At 37.3% G+C, this 20001-nt stretch overlaps 2 protein-coding genes across 3 annotated transcripts; one reads left to right on the forward strand and one right to left on the reverse strand.

The window, feature by feature from the left end:
- Positions 1-14: 14 nt before the first annotated feature.
- On the forward strand, positions 15-1827 carry LOC131018111 (uncharacterized). Its single transcript, XM_057946834.1, has 5 exons — positions 15-164; positions 948-998; positions 1070-1177; positions 1537-1632; positions 1738-1827. The coding sequence occupies exons 3-5, from the start codon at positions 1097-1099 to the stop codon at positions 1825-1827; spliced, it is 267 nt and encodes an 88-aa protein (XP_057802817.1). The 5' UTR covers positions 15-164; positions 948-998; positions 1070-1096.
- A 5505-nt stretch (positions 1828-7332) lies between these two features.
- Positions 7333-10608, reverse strand: LOC131016852 (putative late blight resistance protein homolog R1C-3). 2 transcript variants are annotated; one of them, XM_057945629.1, is made up of 2 exons: positions 9943-10608; positions 7333-9858 (listed from the first exon to the last, which is right to left on the reverse strand). In XM_057945629.1, the coding sequence occupies exon 2, from the start codon at positions 9298-9300 to the stop codon at positions 7459-7461; it is 1842 nt and encodes a 613-aa protein (XP_057801612.1). In that variant the 5' UTR covers positions 9301-9858; positions 9943-10608; the 3' UTR covers positions 7333-7458. The 2 variants fall into 2 exon arrangements, with proteins under 2 accessions (XP_057801612.1, XP_057801613.1); XM_057945630.1 differs by having other exon boundaries at positions 9943-10605.
- Positions 10609-20001: the final 9393 nt, after the last annotated feature.

Genomic DNA, 20001 nt, shown 5'->3' on the forward strand with positions numbered 1-20001 from the left:
GTTCACGTACTATTATACTATGCTACTGTAGTTTAGAGCATCTCCAATGCTCGTTGCGAAGGAGGCGTCGACCCGGTGCTTCCTCAGCTGCGCCGCGTTGGAGAACCAGGGGGGGTCGAAGCCGATGCTTGGCAGAGACCTGGGGCGAAGAGGAGAAATGGTTGGTGCGTCCTCCGGACGCGCCCCATTTAAAAAAAAAAATCGAAATTTGCTTAAATCTGATGCTCGAAAATTTGAGATGCTCGAAAATTTGGGGAATAAATATGCAGAGAAACTAAACTTGAGATACTCAAAAATTTGGGGAAGAAAGAGATAGTGGGGCGGTGGGTGGGTTGAGTAAATAACCATTTTTATTGTTTGTTTTCTTATTTTGGTTTTTAATTATTTTAATTTTTTCACAAGATGTTTAGTTATTGTAATATTTTAATTTTAAAATTTTATATTTTATTTTAATTGATGCAATATTGAATATTTAATTTTAATAAAATTTTAAATTTTAAAATAAAATTTAAATTATGTAATTTTTATTTTTATTGTGATGTTGAATTTTAATTTTAATGAAATTTAGAATTTAAAAATAAAAGTGTGAATATGTGAATTTTGTGGAAATGAAGATTTAAGACACTCTAAGACCTAATGCATTGGGGAGGGGTGTGTCTTAGATGGGGACCACCATCTAAGACCCCCTCTAAGCACCAATGCATTGGAGATGCTCTTATTGTTATGATAGATTTATTTTCTACTTTAACCACAAAAAAGGCGTGCAGGATAATAAATGCCTTGGCTATTTACGACCTGCTCATAATCATATGATGATATTCTTCACATTTGATCTAATATTTACCATTTTTCTTTTCTATTCATGAATCATGGGAACTATTGTTTCTGGTAGTCATTTATGTACCATCAGATCAATATGTTAAATTGGGTGTCTCCATTGTGTGCAGGGTTTTGATGTTAGGCTGGTCGATGTGAATAGGACGTGTAAAGTTACAAAGGTAATATAGCCTCCTCATTTACGATTCAGTAGCCATTTTTTTTTAACAATTATGACTGATAAACGAGACAGGGTGGACAAGTTATCAAATACACTGCAATGTTAGCTTGTGGGAACTACAATGGTGTTATTGGTTTTGCTAAAGCAAAGGCTCCTGCAGTTCCGCTTGCTCTTCAAAAGGTATCAGAACTATACATGCATTCAAATCCATACTGTCATGCTTCTTTATGCTGCACGTGTGTAAATTTGGCTTGAAAATTATATACTATTGTCTGAGAATGTGCAGTCAACTCTAAAAGGTATTATGCCACTGGATTGTCTGTTCAAATTCAAATCCATACTGTCATGCTTCTTTATGCTGCACGTGTGTAAATTTGGCTTGAAAATTATATACTATTGTCTGAGAATGTGCAGTCAACTCTAAAAGGTATTATGCCACTGGATTGTCTGTTCAAATAAGAAAACGTTTCAATATTTATAGAAACTCATCGCGGCATCTGCTATTTATAGTTTAATATGTTAATGGCCTATTGCCACAGGCATATGAGAAGTGCTTTCAGAATCTGCACTATGTAGAGCGGCATGAGGATCATACAATTGCACATGCAATTCAGACATCATATAAAAAGACTAAGGTATCGTCAAATTTCTAGTTGTATATCTTTGTTGATGGTTGAAATTGATAGAAAGCTGTTTTTCTTCTTTAGGGATTTTGGCCTGAAATTTTTAAGTGCTTGTAGGTGTATCTTTGGCCAGCTCCTACACAATCAGGGATGAAGGCAGGCAAAACTGTGGAGTTGATTCTTAACTTAGCTGGTTACAGAATGTGAAATCAAAGGTATGAAACTGGCTCGAGAGATATGTTCTTTTGTTTCCAACTTTGTCCTGATGGAAATACTCTTGTAGGTTGTTGGTTCAAGGAATCCCCACAACACTGTGAAGGCTCTCTTCAAGGCATTAAATGCGGTAAATGGGAGGAATTATATTATATACATTATCTACATTGATATTATATTTCACCATTGTTTATCTTTTTCTATTCCTCTTTCTTTTGCTCGTGTTGGGTATCTTCGCCTAGCCGAGGGTTCACCTCTTGGTTCCCGACCGTCCTGCTGCCTTCACTCGACACTCAAGTGCCAATTTCCTCTTCTAGTTCCTGTTAGTGCCTGCAAAACACAAAGAGAGCAAGCAAGAAAAGGGCAACAGGAGACCTAAAGAAAGAGAGATAAAAGAAAACAGAGGAAACTCGAGTTGGGAAAAAATTGTGGCCTCGGGACACTTTGGCTCAGATTTTTCCCACAGTAGGCAAGGCTTCTTCCGGCAGCTTAATGATCCTCATGGAACAGGAGGGACAGATCAACACTCAGATCTCAATTGCACAGCCACCAGCAGCAGGAATCCGATGGACAGGATTCCGATGGCTTGCACACACTCAGAGTATCACCAAACAGGAATCCGATAGTCAGGAATCTGGCGATAACTCTCACAGCAGCGGGAAGACCTTGTTCACACACAGAAAGTGGAAGAATCACGAAGGAGTAGCAGAGCCTTCTTTCACAATCTCAGAAGATCTTCCCATTGCTGTGTGGAATTAGGACCAGATTATATAGTGATTTTGGTGAGGGGATATTGATGGGAGAAGCTTTAATGGTGGAGATGAGAACGAGGAGATGGACGTTGGAAGGGCGGTGCATCGGGGAAGACGAAGAGGAGAGGAATTAGGGTTTGAGAGCGGCGCAGGGAAGAGGGGATGAGAAGACAAAGTGAAGTGGGGGTATATCAGGGTAAGAGGTGGGCTTAGGGTTTGGAAAGGGGCCGAGGAAGATACTTTCGGCCTGGGAGTTGGGCTTGGTCATGAGAGAATTAATGAGAATTGGGCCAACACTCCCAAGCTCGCAGATTGAAACTCCTAAAGATGTTCAAGAAAAGTTTGGCCGAACTGTGGTTGAATCATATCTACTGTGATAGGTATGATCTTCATCTTTTCCTTGAGTTTCTCTATTTTTGTGGGGAGGTGGTATGTGAGTGGTGAACATATTAATTTGAATGCACTTAAGATGTGATGCCTAATGGAGTTCACAAAGAAAGAAGGATAAGTTAACTTTCATGTCCTACTATATTGGACTTGGGGTAATTGTGCCTATTTACATGAACTTTTAGTGAATTCTGGTTTTCCACATGAACTAAATATTCCGCCTCCAAATACACGAACTTTTAATTGTTCCAATTTTTCACATGACTATCAATTTTCGGCGATCGTGGCTAGTTAAAGTGACAAATTAATATCATCGTGACAAGCTGAAGTAGCGTATAGAAATCCAAGTACCTCGTCTAGCACATCAATTGTTTAAACCATGTAGGTATTTAAGGCATCCACCTCAACATTAATTTGGGTGCAATTGATAATCGTGTGAAAAATCAGAACAATTGAAAGTTCATGTGTTTGGAGGCAGATTTTTTAGTTTATGTGCAAAACTAGAATTGGTTGAAAGTTTGTGTATTTAGGCGCAACTAACCCATTGGACTTTGCAGTTGCTTAAATTTTAATTAATTGCATAATTTTCATCAAATTTGCATCTTGAATTGAATAACATGGAGTAGTTTTTTCAGATAATTAAATAACACAGGTCTAGCAGATTTTTGTTGTCTCATATGAGTACTACTCTTGTTCAATCTCAGGTTTACAAAGAAACAATATTATCTGTGGATAGATTAATCTCTTGAGCATTTGGGATGCCCCAGCTGTTATTTTCTGGATCGAGGTTATATAATAGGGAAAACAAACGACGCAGTGCCGGTGGCAAAAAGATGCTAAAAGGAGAACCACTTTGCTTTTCTTTTTGAAATGTGGAATCAAAATTGCTGAAATTGAGGAGCATAATCAATAAAATGCTTTTAGTTTCGCATAGTGAACTATTCATACCAAAATCATTTTTCTTGATGCAGTTGCATATTTTAGTTGATTATGGTTTTAGACTTATGCTCTTTCTCTGTCTCTCATGAATTGTGTTGAGGATAGGAAATCGCATTGATATGGGCACTTAATTTGTAAGATTTAGATTCCATTCCACAGCTTCACTTGGTGTAGTTTTGTACCAGCTCTTTTAAATATGTATTTTTCCTTCGAATTATTAACTTTTAGAGTCTTCTTGATCCACTCATTGCGTGCAGAAAATAAATCAAAGTGGAGTATGAATGATATATAGACATTTCTCTTTTATAGATGTGAATGATATTTCATACTCTACGACGTCAATAAAAATAAATAACATTTCAACTGAATTATTTCAACTTAGATAAATGAAAAACTTGATGCCATATTTGGATTCTAGCGAAAAAAGACAATAGGCAGTCTTGTGTACCACCGGGTTTGCAAATTCGGTGAAAGTTTGTGTATTTTATGGATATTAACCCTTTTTTTATATATATAATTTATTTATTTTTTGATACGTACGATTACATCGGCTGAACCTCTTCGCATGTTGGTGTAATTTGCAATACAAATCTCATTGTATTTTGCAAGAGTATACCACCTAAATAATATTGTATATATATATATATATATATATATATATATATATATATATATGGGCGCGCTCCAGTGAGACCCCCTATTTTTCGTGTAACATGAGTACAATGAATAAGATATATAATACTAATGAACAAAACGTATATCTAATGAACAAGATGTATATACTGATGAAAAATAAAATTTAAAAAATTCGTAATGAATAAGACATATATACTGATGAACAGGGCCGTATATACTGATGAACAATGCAGTATATACTGATGAATAACAAAATTTAAAATATTCTGCTCCCTCCAGGATTCGAACCCTGCGAAAAAAAATCACCCTCCAGATACAATATCAGCCATAGGATTGATAAAATAAACGCACCAGATCGTGCCCTAGATCTTACTAAAATTAGGGGGTCTCATTGGAGCGGCCCCCTATATATATATATATATATAGGGAAGAGTTCAACAAGAACATAAATATTTGCAAAGTCTAGAGTCATAATCTTGTTCGTTAGATCGATTTTAATCAAGGGCTGAGATTAAAAGCTAATATTAGTATCCCTTAAATTACTCACATCCCTCTCTCCTCTCTCCTCTCTCATCTCTCTCTCACCCGTCCCTTTTTCCCTCTCTCTCTCTCGTCTCTCACACAGAACACACACACACTGAACCCACGCAGCGGCAGGCAAGCCCACCGGCGCCGGCGCCGTCTCTTACAACGCGTTCCGACCTCAGCGTGGCGCCGCCTCTTCGGCCGCCGCCTCCCTCCGTCATCTCTCTGTTCTCCACGCCACCACCACCGCCTCCCTCCGTCATCTCTCAAGTTCAGCAATCGGAAGCCGCATCTTCGACCGCCGCCCCCCTCCGTCCGATCTATGTTCTTCACACCACCACCGCCACCTTCGAACGCCCTCAAGTTCAGAGCCACCGCCCCCAAGTTCAGCAATCGGAAGCCGCCTCTTCGAACGCCCTCAAGTTCAGCCACCGCCGCCCAAGTTCAACCACCGCCGCCCTCAAGTTCAGCCACCACCGCCGCCTTCGAACGCCCCAAGTTCAGATCCACCGCCGCCCTCAAGTTCAGAGCCACTGCCGCCTTCGAACTCCATCAAGTTTAGCCATCGCCGCATTCGAACGCCCTCAAGTTCAGCCACCGCCGCCGCCTTCGAACGCCCCAAGTTCAGCCACCACCGCCGCCTTCTGAACTCCGGCCGTCGCCCCCTTCTCCGTGCATTGAACATTCGCCGGAGAAGAGGAAGGGGGCGGCAGATTTTGTAAATAATTTTATTGAACTTATACGTATAATTCTGTGAACTTTTGAATTTGTGGTATTGAACTTCTGAACTTATGTTGAACTTGAGAGAGAGGAGAGAGGGGACGAGAGAGAGAGAGGAGAGAGGTGAGGGGTGATGAGAGATAGAGAGAGGAGAGAGGAGAGAGAAAGGAGTAAATTAAGGGATATTATGAATCTTACCAATTTTAATTATATTAACTTCTAATCTCAGCCTTTGATCAAGATTGATCTGACGAACCAAATTGCGACTCCATTCTCCATCTAATATTGTGTTTTCGTAGAATGCAACCCTATATATATATATATATATATATATATATATATATGGGAGGGCTACAATAAAAATACTTCTTAAAATATAAATATAAACATTTTTTAATGTACGAATTTTATCCAATATGGTTACGAATTCTTCCAACATGGTTACGAATTGTGAAAAATAATTTTTTTCTACCTTTGGGATTCGAACCCAGGACCACGAATTCATCCAAAAGGGTTACGAATCAACCGTAGATCTTGATGATCTAAGGGCTGAAAATCATTTATATTTTATACACTTAAGATGGTTTTTATTCTAGCCCTCCCCTATATATATATATATATATATATATATATATATATTATATAGGGTGTAGTTCTAGAGAGAACTACATTATTTGTGAGAACGTGAGAACCATCAAATCTAATGCATCCACTGTAAAAATTAATGCACATTCGCTGTTAAAATTAATGCACTCAAAAAAATTAAAAAATTTGCTCCCTTGAGGATTCGAACCCAGGTTCTGCATTCATCCAACAAGATGATGCATCCACCGTAGATCTTGATGATCGAATGGCTGAAAATGGTTCTCCGTTCTTTTTTTATTTAGTGGTTCTTTCTTGAACCTCGATCAACTATATTTATGTTGACACCATCCAAAAATAAAATAAATAAATAAGAGTGCAAAAAATAATGATATTATAATTTATATTACTACAATTTTAGATGCATAAATATATATTTCATATCAAAAATCATGTTGCTAACTTGCTAGTCCAAATCCTCATATTTACACTATTTATTTTAAATATTTAATTGTTTATATTGAATCAATTTGACGTGACTTTTGGGGTAAATTTTTAGAACATTATTATTTTTTTAGAATCCATGTCCATAGCCAGGTATCGAGACACCGGCTGCAAGTCCTCTAAGGAGGCACAAGCACCGGCGCGTATGTTGCTTTCGATAGCTTGACCGCTCCTTTCCCTGCGGGGGAAGGATCGGTTAAGCAAACTGAAACAACATATGCATCAGTGTTTTGTGCCTTCTTAGAGGACTTGTCGGTATTTCGAATTCCTGACCATGAACACTGATTGTATCGCTGAAAAAGATGGTAGAGGAACAAGAGGAGATCCATCCTTTCATGTTCTATTTAGGTAATTCGAGCTCAGTCAAAAACTTTATTTTGTTGGATTGGAACTTTGAGCCCTTTATTTTTATCATTTAAATTAATTTTGTTTGATTTTTATCTTATAGAAGGAGTAACGATGATAAAAATACCCAATCATCCATTTTATTAATCGTGCAAACTAAACGCCCCCCTAAAGTTCAATCTCACAGCTTCACATCTTCATCCCATGGCACAATTTAATTCCTCATCACATCAAACTACCATTTGACTACACGAAAGTTGGGAGTTGCCAACCTCTGCAGTTCTTGGCTGACGTTGGATGACCTAACTATAACATGAAAGGGTGGGTCCCCTTGTAATTCCTTTTGTTCCTCTACTATCTTTTTCAAAGACACAGCCATTGATTCACTGCAATCCCACAATCCAATTGATTTGAGAGTTGCTATTTCTCCAATTTCTGAAGGGAACTCCTCAAACGAATCCATAACGAAGAGAATAAGTTGCTCAAGGCGTGGCAAGCAGGAGCCCTCTAACGTCCAACATTCCATATCCTCACACCCCCACAATTTCAAGTATTTGAGGCACGGGAATTGGCCTTCAACTATTTCCCAACTGCGTGTTGCAAACTGCCCATATCTCAATTCGAGCTTCTCAAGAAGTGGTAATGAAGCTATCTTTTCCATAATTTCCTCCAAATGGAAGTTTCCGCATTTAAGATACAGCTTCTTGAGTGAGTGCGGGAAGCTAATACTCTGCAAATACTCATCACATCCATCATCAATAAAGCACGTCAAGCTTTCCAGCTTACTCAGACATTGAAGATAGCTTAGGCACTTCACTCTGTCCAATATTAGTTTATCCTTGTATGTTATTGACAGTTTCTTGATATTGGGAATTCTCTTAACCACTTCTTCATTCAAGTTGAAATCTCTCACTCCTTTGAGCGTCTCTAGATTCTCCATCATAACATCACTATCCCCGCTCGGAGGATCTGGGAGATACATTACTCCACCTACATCGACATGCTTAAGCTGATGCATTTTCCAAATTTCTACCGGTGCAGTCGTAGGTTCACCGTAACAAGAAACAATTAGTGTGTGTAGATTCCAGAGCAGACTAATTGAAGAAGGGATTTGAAACCCCTCACGAAATCTAGCCCAAAGGTACCTCAAGTTCACCATTTGAAACACATTTTCTTCTAAATACGCACTGGAATACTTATCTGTAATCAATGTCCTCAAAAATCTAAAATTTAGCAATTTTTCTGGCACTGTATTACCATGACATATGAAAGAACGAGCACGTGACATAGTTTCCATGGCATCCCTGACTGTCTTATCTGAAATTCCTCTGGGAATAACAATGCGGCGTTGGCTATTTATCCCTTGAGGACAATGTTGCCCTAAGACATAATAAAAACTCTGTTTTTCAGCTTCTTGAAATGATAGATCTCTCAGTAAATCATGCATTTTGCAGTACTTTATATTCCCAACTGCCCCTAACCCATGAACTAGAATGAGGTTTCGATCGACCAGCTCCTTCAGATACTCATTGGCCATTGTTTCCAAGCTTTTATTGATTATTGGTTTGAGAAAGCCTTCAGAAACCCATAGCCTCATGAGTTGTGCGGTCCTAATTACCTCATCTTCCCCAAACATCCCCATGTACAAAAAACAAGGCTTCAGATAGGCAGGCAAATGGTCATAGCTCAGTTTCAATACTCTCAACCAATATTCATCATTTTCCGAATTCACTATTGAGCTTAAGTTTTTCTCTATGTGCTCCCAATACTCCAATGTAAGTTCGGACTTTGCCAAAAGACCCCCAATCACAGCAATCGACAAAGGAAGTCCCTTACACTTCCCCACGATCTTCTTTCCGATTTCCTCGAGTTGAAGAGGAAAAACCTCATCCCCAAATACAGTTTTGGAGAACAAACTCCAGCTACAAACGTCATCTAAAAATCTCATACCAATGCTGTTAGAGTTTGTCAACTCAGTAGCCAAGTTTGAGAGCCTAGTTGTTACAATTACTCGACTCCCATCATTGTAATCGGGAAAGAAAAACCTTATCTTGTACCACACCTCTACACTCCACATATCATCAAGTATTATGAGATACCTCCTACCACATAAATACTTGTACAATTTTTCTCCTAAATCTTCCTCACTCAGATCACTACCCAAATTTCCACTTACTTGGTGAAGAACTTACCTAAGTGTTTCTCTAACATTATAAGTTTGAGAAATCGTAGTCCACGCACGAATATCAAAATGCTCCTTAACAAGGGCATGCTCAAATATATGTCGGGCAAGAGTGGTCTTACCAATCCCGTCCATCCCTGTGATTGGGATGATTTGGCGGTTACGGTTCCCTCCAGTGAGCTTATCCAAGAGTTGAAGTACCACGTCATCAAAGCCCACCATCATGCTTTTCTTCACAGTGGAAGAGGACGTCAAGGAGCCAGCATGAGTCGAGGATACCTTTCTCTGCAGCTGAGCATCAGCTGAAGTCTCCATGGCTTCCTTCTTGATCACATTCATTTCTTCTATCACTCGTTGTAGATCTTCATAGAAGTCGATGCAACTGACTTCCTTTCCAACCGCATCTACTTCATCGCTGTAGTCAGAAGAGGTGTCACAGCCTTCGAAAAATTCCTGTAAGAAGGTAAAAAATTTGAGTTAGAGATTCATTTCTTCTATCACTTGTTGTAGATCTTGATAGAAGTTGATGAAACTGACTTCGTTGGGACTCATTGATCTACCCAGTTCATTTTCCATGGCTTCTTTCTTGATCACATTCATTTCTTCTATCACTTGTTGTAGACGATCTTGATAGAAGTTGATTTGTTCATCAGCTTCAGCTGTATCAATTTTGGCTTTTTTGGATCTTCTCAGCTGAAGCTTGTCCACAATATGAGATTCGATAGCATCTTCAGCCGCATAAGCTGCATCTGCGATACGTTTGGATCTCCTCGGCTGAAGCTTGTCCACAATATGTGATTCGATAACATCTTCAACAGCATGAGCTGCATCTGCGATACGCATCTCCAGCGGATCAGCTTCATCTCCATCGGCAACAGGGGACTTATAACTTTCAAGAAATTCCTGCAAAAAGGTAAGAATTTGAGTGAGAGATTCAAGTTGTTGTTTGTGGATAGAAATTGGAGGGGAAGGGTGGTGCTCGATCTGATTGATGGTATTCATAAGAGAAACTATGGCTGCATAGGCTGCCATGATCCAAGGAAAAACAGTGTATATTTTTCTGAGAAAGAATTTGATAGAATCTGAGTTTAGGTTCAGCAAAAACAATGTGTAAAATGGGTATATCTCCTCTTCTCAATTATTATCAGAAACATTATGTGTGCAGCTTTTCATCCACCTTTCAGAATCACATTAATGCCAAACAGCTAAGATAAGAGAAGACTTGTCGGTTGACCCTACAGTTTACTAGTCTCTTATCACATTGTGCTAATTATGCTAATTATGAAATAATGGAGCTAAAGAGTAGCAAGCTACAATTGAATTTTTTTTAGATAGGTGATCATTTAGTGTAGCATTATGCTATGCTTAAATGGGCATAATAATAAGATTCAAAATAAAACCTTTTGGAATATGATTTGTCTTCTCGCAGTGCACTACTTAAAAAAAAAAAAAAGGCGGGCAATGTCCAATCCTCATACAGCTGAGAAACATTAAATTACATGTAAATTTAAATAAGAACACTATGGTGTAAACGTATTCCAACCATTCTGAATCAAGTTCAATAAAAATTATTAATATGAAATTTTACACCACCTTAATCTAAATTACCATTTTTGTTGTCCTGCTTACTCATAGCATGAAACTTAGGAAGCTAACACTCACTCAATCTCATTTGATTATCTCATATAGTTTGGGAAATATATACTAGTATAAAATTATGATATAGAGCTTCATTCTCAACTTTTTTTTCAATGAAATCTAGCTTGTTTTCTTATTCTCGACTAGGCCCAAGCCCAAGCCCAAGCCCAAGCCCATCCCATGAACATATATAGAGAAATAAAGGTTATTTTTGCTTTTTGGATCCAACCGAAGAAATAAAGGTTATTATTATCCCTATCAAAGCTATTGAATATTATTAACAGCTCAAAGATACAATCAAGATATGTTGTAGGGTTAAACATATGCAAATTACTTGAAATGAAAAACACCTCAAGAAAATGATGCACTCTAAAAAGGCATAGGTCGCCAACCTCACATCAACTTTTCATGAAATTTCATCAAATAAAAACTTATACAAAAAGACAATCTATTTTAACTCTCAACAAAAAATTAACATATAACTGACAAAAATTGTTGAGATTATTATAGTTGGAACTGTATCCCCAATTTATTTTGATCAAACAAAATTATTTAAAGAACAATTTATATAAATAACATTTCATATACTATGATTATAAATAATGTAAAATAATAATTATGATGTAAAGTGATTTCCCGTCGAATTTCGACCGGTTATAAACTAGTTTCATATAAATTGGTTTTTGGAGATGATCCTCATCGGCCACTCTTTTTAGCGCGCTTTCCTTGCCCTTTCTTGGTGGCCCCTTTAGGCGACGCTTCAACATTTCAAGCCTATTCGGTCGCCAAGATAGAATTGCAGTATTTTGGATCCAAACAAATGAAGATCTTATTCTATTTTAGATGGAGTCTACAAACTGATTGAGCATTCTACAAAAACAAGATGGACTATTTAAATTTCCTTATCACATTTTAAGACAACTATTTTATAATCCTATTTGCCAAGTAATCTATCCACAAGAACACTATCATAGAAACTTTTTTAATGTTTGGTATAGTAAACATATAGTATCTCTCATATATCATGCATGCCACTGTTGCTAAATGATAGCAGGCCCATAGAGTTTGAATATGTGGTTGAGAACTTATTAAACAATTAACAACTGTGTGAATGGTGAAAATCCTATCACTTTGTACATTTACTGAACTTAGATTAGGGGTGTAAGTGAGCCGAGCTAGCTTGCGAGCTACTCGGGATCGACTCAAAAATTACTCGAAATCGACTCGGTATAAGCCGAGTCGAGCTTGAGCTCGAGCTACTCGACTAGGTATCGAGCCCGAGTTCGAGTTTTATCATACTCGACTCGTTAGGCTCGCGAGCCTAATCGAGCTTTCAAAAAAATTACGATTTTATCCCTACACTATATAATTACTAATATAGCTCATAATATATACAATTTGTGGAAGCATGTATGAGACGAGCTTAAACGAGCTCGACTAAGATTCAATAATCGAGCCGAACCGAACCGAGTCGAGCTCGAGCTCAAAAATCTCAAACTCTTAGCTCTAGCCTCAGTGACTCCTCTGGTGGCCACTTCAGCCAGCACTTTCTTCAAGCCTCCTCCTAAGCTGCTCCCAACACTCATCTCCTCAACCTCACAATTTCTGATTTATTCAAAGAAATGGGAATCTAAAATTATGGGTTATGAAATGGATCTTACAGAATTCATTTACACAAAAAACGCTTAGATTTTTTATATGGACTAGCAAGGGGTAACAATAGTCCAAAACTTGAATGAATAAATTGGGCCAAATTCAATTAAAATCGCAGCCCATTTTCTTTTGAAAGTAAATCTGCTCAATCCCAACACACCCAGCCCAATGAATTAAACAGAAAACAAAATCGGGTCCAGCCAAGTAAAAATAAAAACCGGCCCAAATGCTATTGTATACGACAGCCCAATCAAATAAAAATAAAAGGAAATTGGGCCAGCTAAATTTAAAAGGAAACAGCCCAAATAGAAGCCCAACCCTCAGGCCCCAAATGGAATTGTTTGCGTTTGTAGATGCTTGTATGGTGGTATTTTGCATGCTGGTGTCAAGGATTTCTAATTCATGCTCTACTTATATATGGTAAGTTCACATTTGAGCTAGCAGTTCAGACATCGTATAAAAAGACTAAGGTATCGTCAAATTTCTAGTTGTATACCTTTGTTGATGGTTGAAATTGATAGAAAGCTGTTTTTCTTCTTTAGGGATTTTGGCCTGAAATTTTTAAGTGCTTGTAGGAATTATATTATATACATTATCTACATTGATATTATATTTCACCATTGTTTATCCTTTTCTAATCCTTTTTCTTTTGCTCGCAGATTGAAACTCCCAAAGATGTTCAAGAAAAGTTTGGCCGATCTGTGGTTGAATCATATCTACTGTGATAGGTATGTTCCTTGGGTGCATAAAATAAATCAAAGTGGAGTATGAATGATATATAGACATTTCTCTATTATTGTTAGAAAATGGAGGTGATTATATAGTGGTTTGAGTGTGGTGAGTGATTGTAGTGAAGTGGTGTAGAGAATATTGTGAATGTAGTGTGTGTAGAAGATAGAGAGAATGATTTTAGAATTGAGCTCTTGTCTCCAAAGAACTTAGATAATATTAGATAGAGTGATGTTTTTGAGATTGATTACAAATGGCTCACAAGAGCTCTATTTATAGGTGTGGGAAGATCTCTCTAAATCCCACTACATTAGTTTGTATCTAGAATTCTCTACTAGTATCTACTTGGAATTCTCTAGATACTCTATTTTAAATATCTAATTTCTAGAATACTCATACTTCTCCTAGGTATTATTTAGAATACTCTAGAGTAATCTAGCTAGTGGTGAATTCTCTAGATCATACATAGCTTATTCTCTCTTAGAATATTCTAGATAAATGCATCACACTTCAATAATTATAGAGAGACGTCAATAAAAATAAATAGTAACATTTCGACTGAATTATTTGAACTTAAATAAATGTAAAAGTTCTTTTAAAAAAAAAATGTAAAAGTTGATGCCATATTGGATTCTAGCGAAAAAAGACAATGCATATCTGGAATGCATTTGTAAGTGACAAATATGATAATGAAAAGTATTTACAATGAAAACTACGCATTAAACTTGTTTATTTAGTTATTTATTTAAACTAGCAGTAAGAACGTGCGATGCACGTTAAACACGTGTGATTTTGTACTATGCAAATAAAATTCATATATATTATTATATAGTTTTGAATATTTGTATTAATTAATTGTATTTATTTAATTGTCTTATTCATTTGACTATAATTGTAATTTAAAAAAGGAATCAATGCAACTATTAATGAATACATTTAAATGCAAGAAAGTAATATTCATAATATACCTCTAAATAAAAATGTAAAAAAATCTATGATAAACATCCTAAATTATCTAAGTATGGAGCAAGACGAATTTTAGATCTTTTCTTGTTTGATTTTGACGATTGGGGATCTCTTCTTCTTATTTTTGGTTTGCAACAGCATGTTGTTCAACGGCAAATCATCGTCACTTGTAATCTCAATGTAGTCATCAAACTTTCTTGGTTATCCTTCTTTCTTTTCTTTTGTGATAATGTGGGCTGCAACTCCATTGTAGATTTTTTCTTTCTAGACGGGTTTATTTTATCTTTCTAGACGGGATTATTTTTTTTTATTTCTCGAATGAATGTTTCTTTTCTTCCACTTGAGTGGGCTCTTCTTCAATATCTCCAACATCGATGCTTTCCATTGGTTGCGTTTTTTCGATTGCATTTGCTACAATATTGAGATTTTCCCATTGATCGAATTTTATAGATGCTTAATTCATTTGGCATTTGAAATGTTATTACCTCATTCGTGCAATCGAAAACGCTTTGATCAGCTTCTAATAAACCCTTTTTTTGTGCCGCTTTTTTGAATGTTGAGCATTCTATACCATTAACCGTCAATAAATGTTGGAAAGAGGTTGGTCCCCTAACATGATCTAACAATAGCTTTTGATAGTATCTTTCTCCTTCAATCGGACTTACTGCACTTATACGTCCAATAACGCTAATTTTCTGCCTTTCTGTCCAAATTTTGTCCCTCTTATTCCATACGTAATGCTCTGGAAATTCTCTATAGAGATATTGCCTTGCCTTTTCACTTGTAGCACACATAGAAAAATATTCATTAAGCATCATTTTTGAAACATGATCTCACAATAAAAGCTTCTGCAGATTTTGAGATACGTGATAGGATACAAATTGTTTATTAGGAAGGTGAAGTTGTAAGTTGATAATTGCTGGAGAAATATCATTCAAACCAAATTCATACATTCTCCACATTGCTTCTTGTGCAGATACCCATCGTGCATCTTGAAATTATTTGATTTCATCAACTTGATGCGGCTCGTCATCTTGGGTTATATGAATGCCACCACCCTATCATGTCTCTTTTAGATATATTTGTACAAATACTTAACAACTGTAATACCAGAGCATACCTCGACATTAATATGGCAGTTGTATCTGGACAATAGATGTGCATTATATGGTACAACCCATTGGTTGTCTAAGTCTACATTCCGAACACGTACAGTTGATCCATTTTTTCTTCGTCTCACTACTACAAAAGTTTACATACATAACAGTACATAGATAACGGTTTTTTTCAAAAACCGTTATGTATGAGCGCACTTTTAGGAATAGATAACGGTTTTTCAAAAATCCGTTATCTATGTACTGTTGTCTAAATGCATAGATAACGGTTTGAACAAATGCGTTATGTTTTTGCGTTATCTATTAGTTGCATACATAACGGTATTACAAAACCGTTACGCTACCGTTATCTATGACCATCTTTTATAACAGTTATTTATAACGCTAAAGAATCGTTATGTATAAGAGTCATTTACAACGGTTTTTGAACCGTTATGTATGAGCGTCTCTAAAAACTGTTATGTATAATTTTTTTATTAATTTTTTTAAAATAATATTAATATTATATTATATTATATTAAAAAATAACAAATTAAGTGTTTATCCTAAAATCTGAATTTATTTCTAGTTATAGACTTTGAAAAATAATAAAATCTAAATACATTATTAGAAACCTAAATACCAAAAATTAAATAATAAAAGTGAAACAAAAGAAAAAAAAAAGAAAAAAAAAAGAAAGAAAAAGATTTGACTTCATTTCTTCAACCCCTAAAATCCCTATTCGTTGCTCCCGCTCAATTTTCACGCTAACACCTCAAAATTTCCCCCAAATCGGACCTGGCCTCTTTCTCTCTTCACCATCGCCGTGCCCTGCCACCGCCGTCGCGACTCGCCGCCACGACCAGCGCCGCCCGGCACTCACTGCGCCCCCCATCTCGTCGTCCTCTGTTTGTTTACCCGTAGCAGCAGCTGCGGAGATATCTCTCCATCTCGAACCCGCGTCGCCTGCCACCGACCGTGTCGACTCGCCGTTGCCACGCCGGCCGTCTTCTCGCCGCCCCTTTTAACCCTAGGCGCCGCGATAAACCCCATTTTAGCTCGCAAATCCTTATCTGCTCTTCGCGCGCGTCAGCTCGTAAACCCTATTTTTTCCAATTCCTCATTTAATTTATGTCACAGCCCGCCCTAACTAGGGATAGTTAGGCCGAGTGATCCACGACTAGGGATGGGGTTAAAGAAGAAGGGGAAGAAAAGGGGCGTCATTTATAGCCGTAAAACTTACTCATCTTAATAAAACTCGTCATTTTTATTCATTAATACTCAATTGAAAACAGTCTATGAAAGACTGCATAAAAGTTAATTAATATCATTAATCAAGTTATACATCATATGCAACCATTCTCTTAAGACTCAAAGTATGACATAACATACTATAACATCAACAACATCTTGCAGCGGAAAGTAGCTAGACATATGTATGAAGACATATTCTAGACAGGTTAACTATTTATTAACAACCCTGGAGACTCCGCTCATTGCAGCACCATCATCACATCAGCTCAACCTGCACATTTAGAAAACATATGCAGGGCTGAGTACAAAAGCACTCAGTGGGCACGTATGCCTAGGTATAAAAATACATGCTTCAAAACTATAAATTGTCATGCCATCATAATCAGTACAGCAAGGGAGTTTTTCGCTAAAAAGGCCCAAGCTTACTAAGTTCATTTGTGATTCTTAAAGTTCGTCTGATCAGACTAAGTTCTTTTGTAATCTATCATATCTGAAACTGTGTGCCGGAGAGGTGGCCACCTGATCACTAAATTATTAGCAACAAATTACCGCAACTAACACGGTGCAATTGTAGCACAAATTAAGTAACCGAGTATCGTATCCACAGGGACTATTATGACAAATCACTCTAAGTAATCCTAATTACACTCTAGTAATATTCAGGCAAACGAAAGAAAGAAGGTTTAATTAACTTAAACTAAAACGCAATTAGCAATAATTAAAAGATCGTAGGAAAAATCAAATATGAAAGACAACTGATCCTAGGGTAGTAAATTCATTAATTAAATCTACGCAATAAATCTATTAACCCTATGTACCAGTTTAATCCAGTTATGATGAGAGATCACTTAAGTAATCAATTACTCTCGCTAGAGCAGCAACGATCGTAGATTAGTAAATTCTCTATCTCCGTTAGGTCTCAAGAAAATATACTAACTCCCAATAGCTCCTAAGAATAGCTCCCTATGATCCACCTATCTCCGCTAGGTCTCAAGGTTAAAATCATATCATACATTCCTGAATCCGCTAAACAGTTATCTCCGCTAGGTCTCAAACCGAATAGCTAAACATGCAAACTATTGATCAGATAATTCACAAGAAATTAAGCACCAGGAATTATGAATCATAAACTGGAAGGCACAAAGGTATTAACAAATAAATCACATAAATTCAATCAACTATTTACAAACCCTAGAATCAGCTAAAGGAAACTAGCCAGACATAGCAAAATAAAACTTAAACATAATTAAAAAGAACGCAATTGTAAAAACTGAATTAAATAAAAACCGAATTAAATAAAAACTGAAGTAGCGACTTGAATCTTTAATCTTAATCCAAGCATTGAAAACTAGAAAGCAATAAAATTCTAAAGCTAAAAACTAAAGTATCAATACTAGGGTTCGTGGTTCTGCCGTCTGATGATGTCCTCCCTTTGAAAGGCCAAAAGAGGACCTATTTATAGGCTTCAAATTTCCTTCGGATCACCATGGAAAGTTGCCATGCAAAGTAAACTTCTAAAGGTAATTGAATTCTAAAGGTAATAGAATCGTATAAAAATAAGGCAACTTTCCAGCTGGATGCGTGCTCTGGAAAATCTCCTACTCTTGCCGAATTCGCGGCTCTCGCCAGAGGAATGGATAATCTCTCTGAAAACGGGTCGCGCCCGAGAAATGACGAATTCTCTGCTATCGCCAGAGGATTGATATCGCCAGAGGAACGGGTGATCTCTCTGGCCTCGCCAGAGAGATGGGTCGCCAGCGGAATGCTATCCCCAGAGGAATGGCGACTTCTCTGGCTTTTGAGCGCTGACTTTACTTCTCTGATGCTGGCACTTCTCGGCAGAGGAATAGGTGATTCCTCTGACTCTGGCGATTGGTTTCTCTGCTCTGACTTCTTGACTTCTTTGCCTTGATTTCTCTGACTTCGCCAGAGAAATGGTATCGCCTCTGGCATTGATATCTCTGGCGAGACTTCTCTGCATTCCGCGGATTTCTCTGGACTGGCTTTTGACTTCGCTGATCTGGGCTTTGATTTCTCTGGTCTTCCAGAGCAATGATGATTTCGCTGCTCTTCAGACCAAAACACCTAAAAATCGCGAAAATCATCCAAAATTGAATTCTTCCATCTCGAAAGCCTAAATCACCTGCAAAGCATAAAATACACCATAAACGCACCAATTTCCAGAAGATTAACTTAAGATATGCACAAACAAACCCCTAAAAAATCGTGTAAATTAAGCATAAATCAACTCCCCCACACTTAGCCTTTTGCTTGTCCTCAAGCAAAATCTATATGAATCCTAGGAAGAGATTGATTTCAACAACGTTTATTTCCATCCCATCATTCACAAAGTCAATTCAAAACTTTACAATCAACATACATCTCTCGGTCATGCAAGTAACTCAAAGTTTAAGAAGCAACAAAAGAGTAATGCAAGTAATTCGATCAGACCCAATTCTCCGCTAGAAGTGAATTCCCTAATGTGATCGCCTTTATAATCAATATCACCATTTTTTCACACTTTGTGTGCTTGATATTTTCGACAGTTGAGCCATAATTCATGAAAGAAAACCATTTGGATGTAATCCAAAGTCTTTTCACGTGGTTTCCCATGCTCATAGTTAGACTAGAGGAGCAGAGACTCAGAACTATCACATTATAGAACAGGCCAGATGTTTCAGAGCTGGCAATTTTGAAGTTGGCAATTCGTCCAACATTTTTCACATTTCACAGATAAGATACGATCGTAGGCAATCACAATGACAACACTCCTTCTAGCATCTACCGGACAAATCACGTTTTACTAACTTACAAAAGTGTTGCAACAAAACTCATAATTCTTTGCACAATCAAGAAACATATATCAAAGGTAAAACAAGAATATCCTCCATTCATTCACAAACCCGAAATTCACATCGAAAACCATCTTCTCTTCCACAAATTCATAAAAATTAGCCAGATTCGAGACTAAAAACTAAGCATAGAAAAATCAATTTCGCCCAATTTTGAAAAATATAAGCACAAAACACCACTCCCCCACACTTAAAGTATGCCATGTCCTCAGGGCATAAAAGAAATATGAAAAGTGTAGAAAACGTCCCTGATTATCGGCAATGAAAAACTGAATCATCGGGCGAAGTGGTGAAGAAGAGGGTTTGCGGTCTGTTTCAGAGGTAAGAGTGACTTCTCTGGCGGCCAGAGCAGCGAAGAGAGTGACTGCGCTGGAACATGGAGATTTCCGGAAAACTGGCAGAGAAACACA

Source organism: Salvia miltiorrhiza, chromosome 3 (assembly GCF_028751815.1).
Source record: "Salvia miltiorrhiza cultivar Shanhuang (shh) chromosome 3, IMPLAD_Smil_shh, whole genome shotgun sequence".
NCBI classification, from domain to species: Eukaryota; Viridiplantae; Streptophyta; class Magnoliopsida; order Lamiales; family Lamiaceae; genus Salvia; species Salvia miltiorrhiza.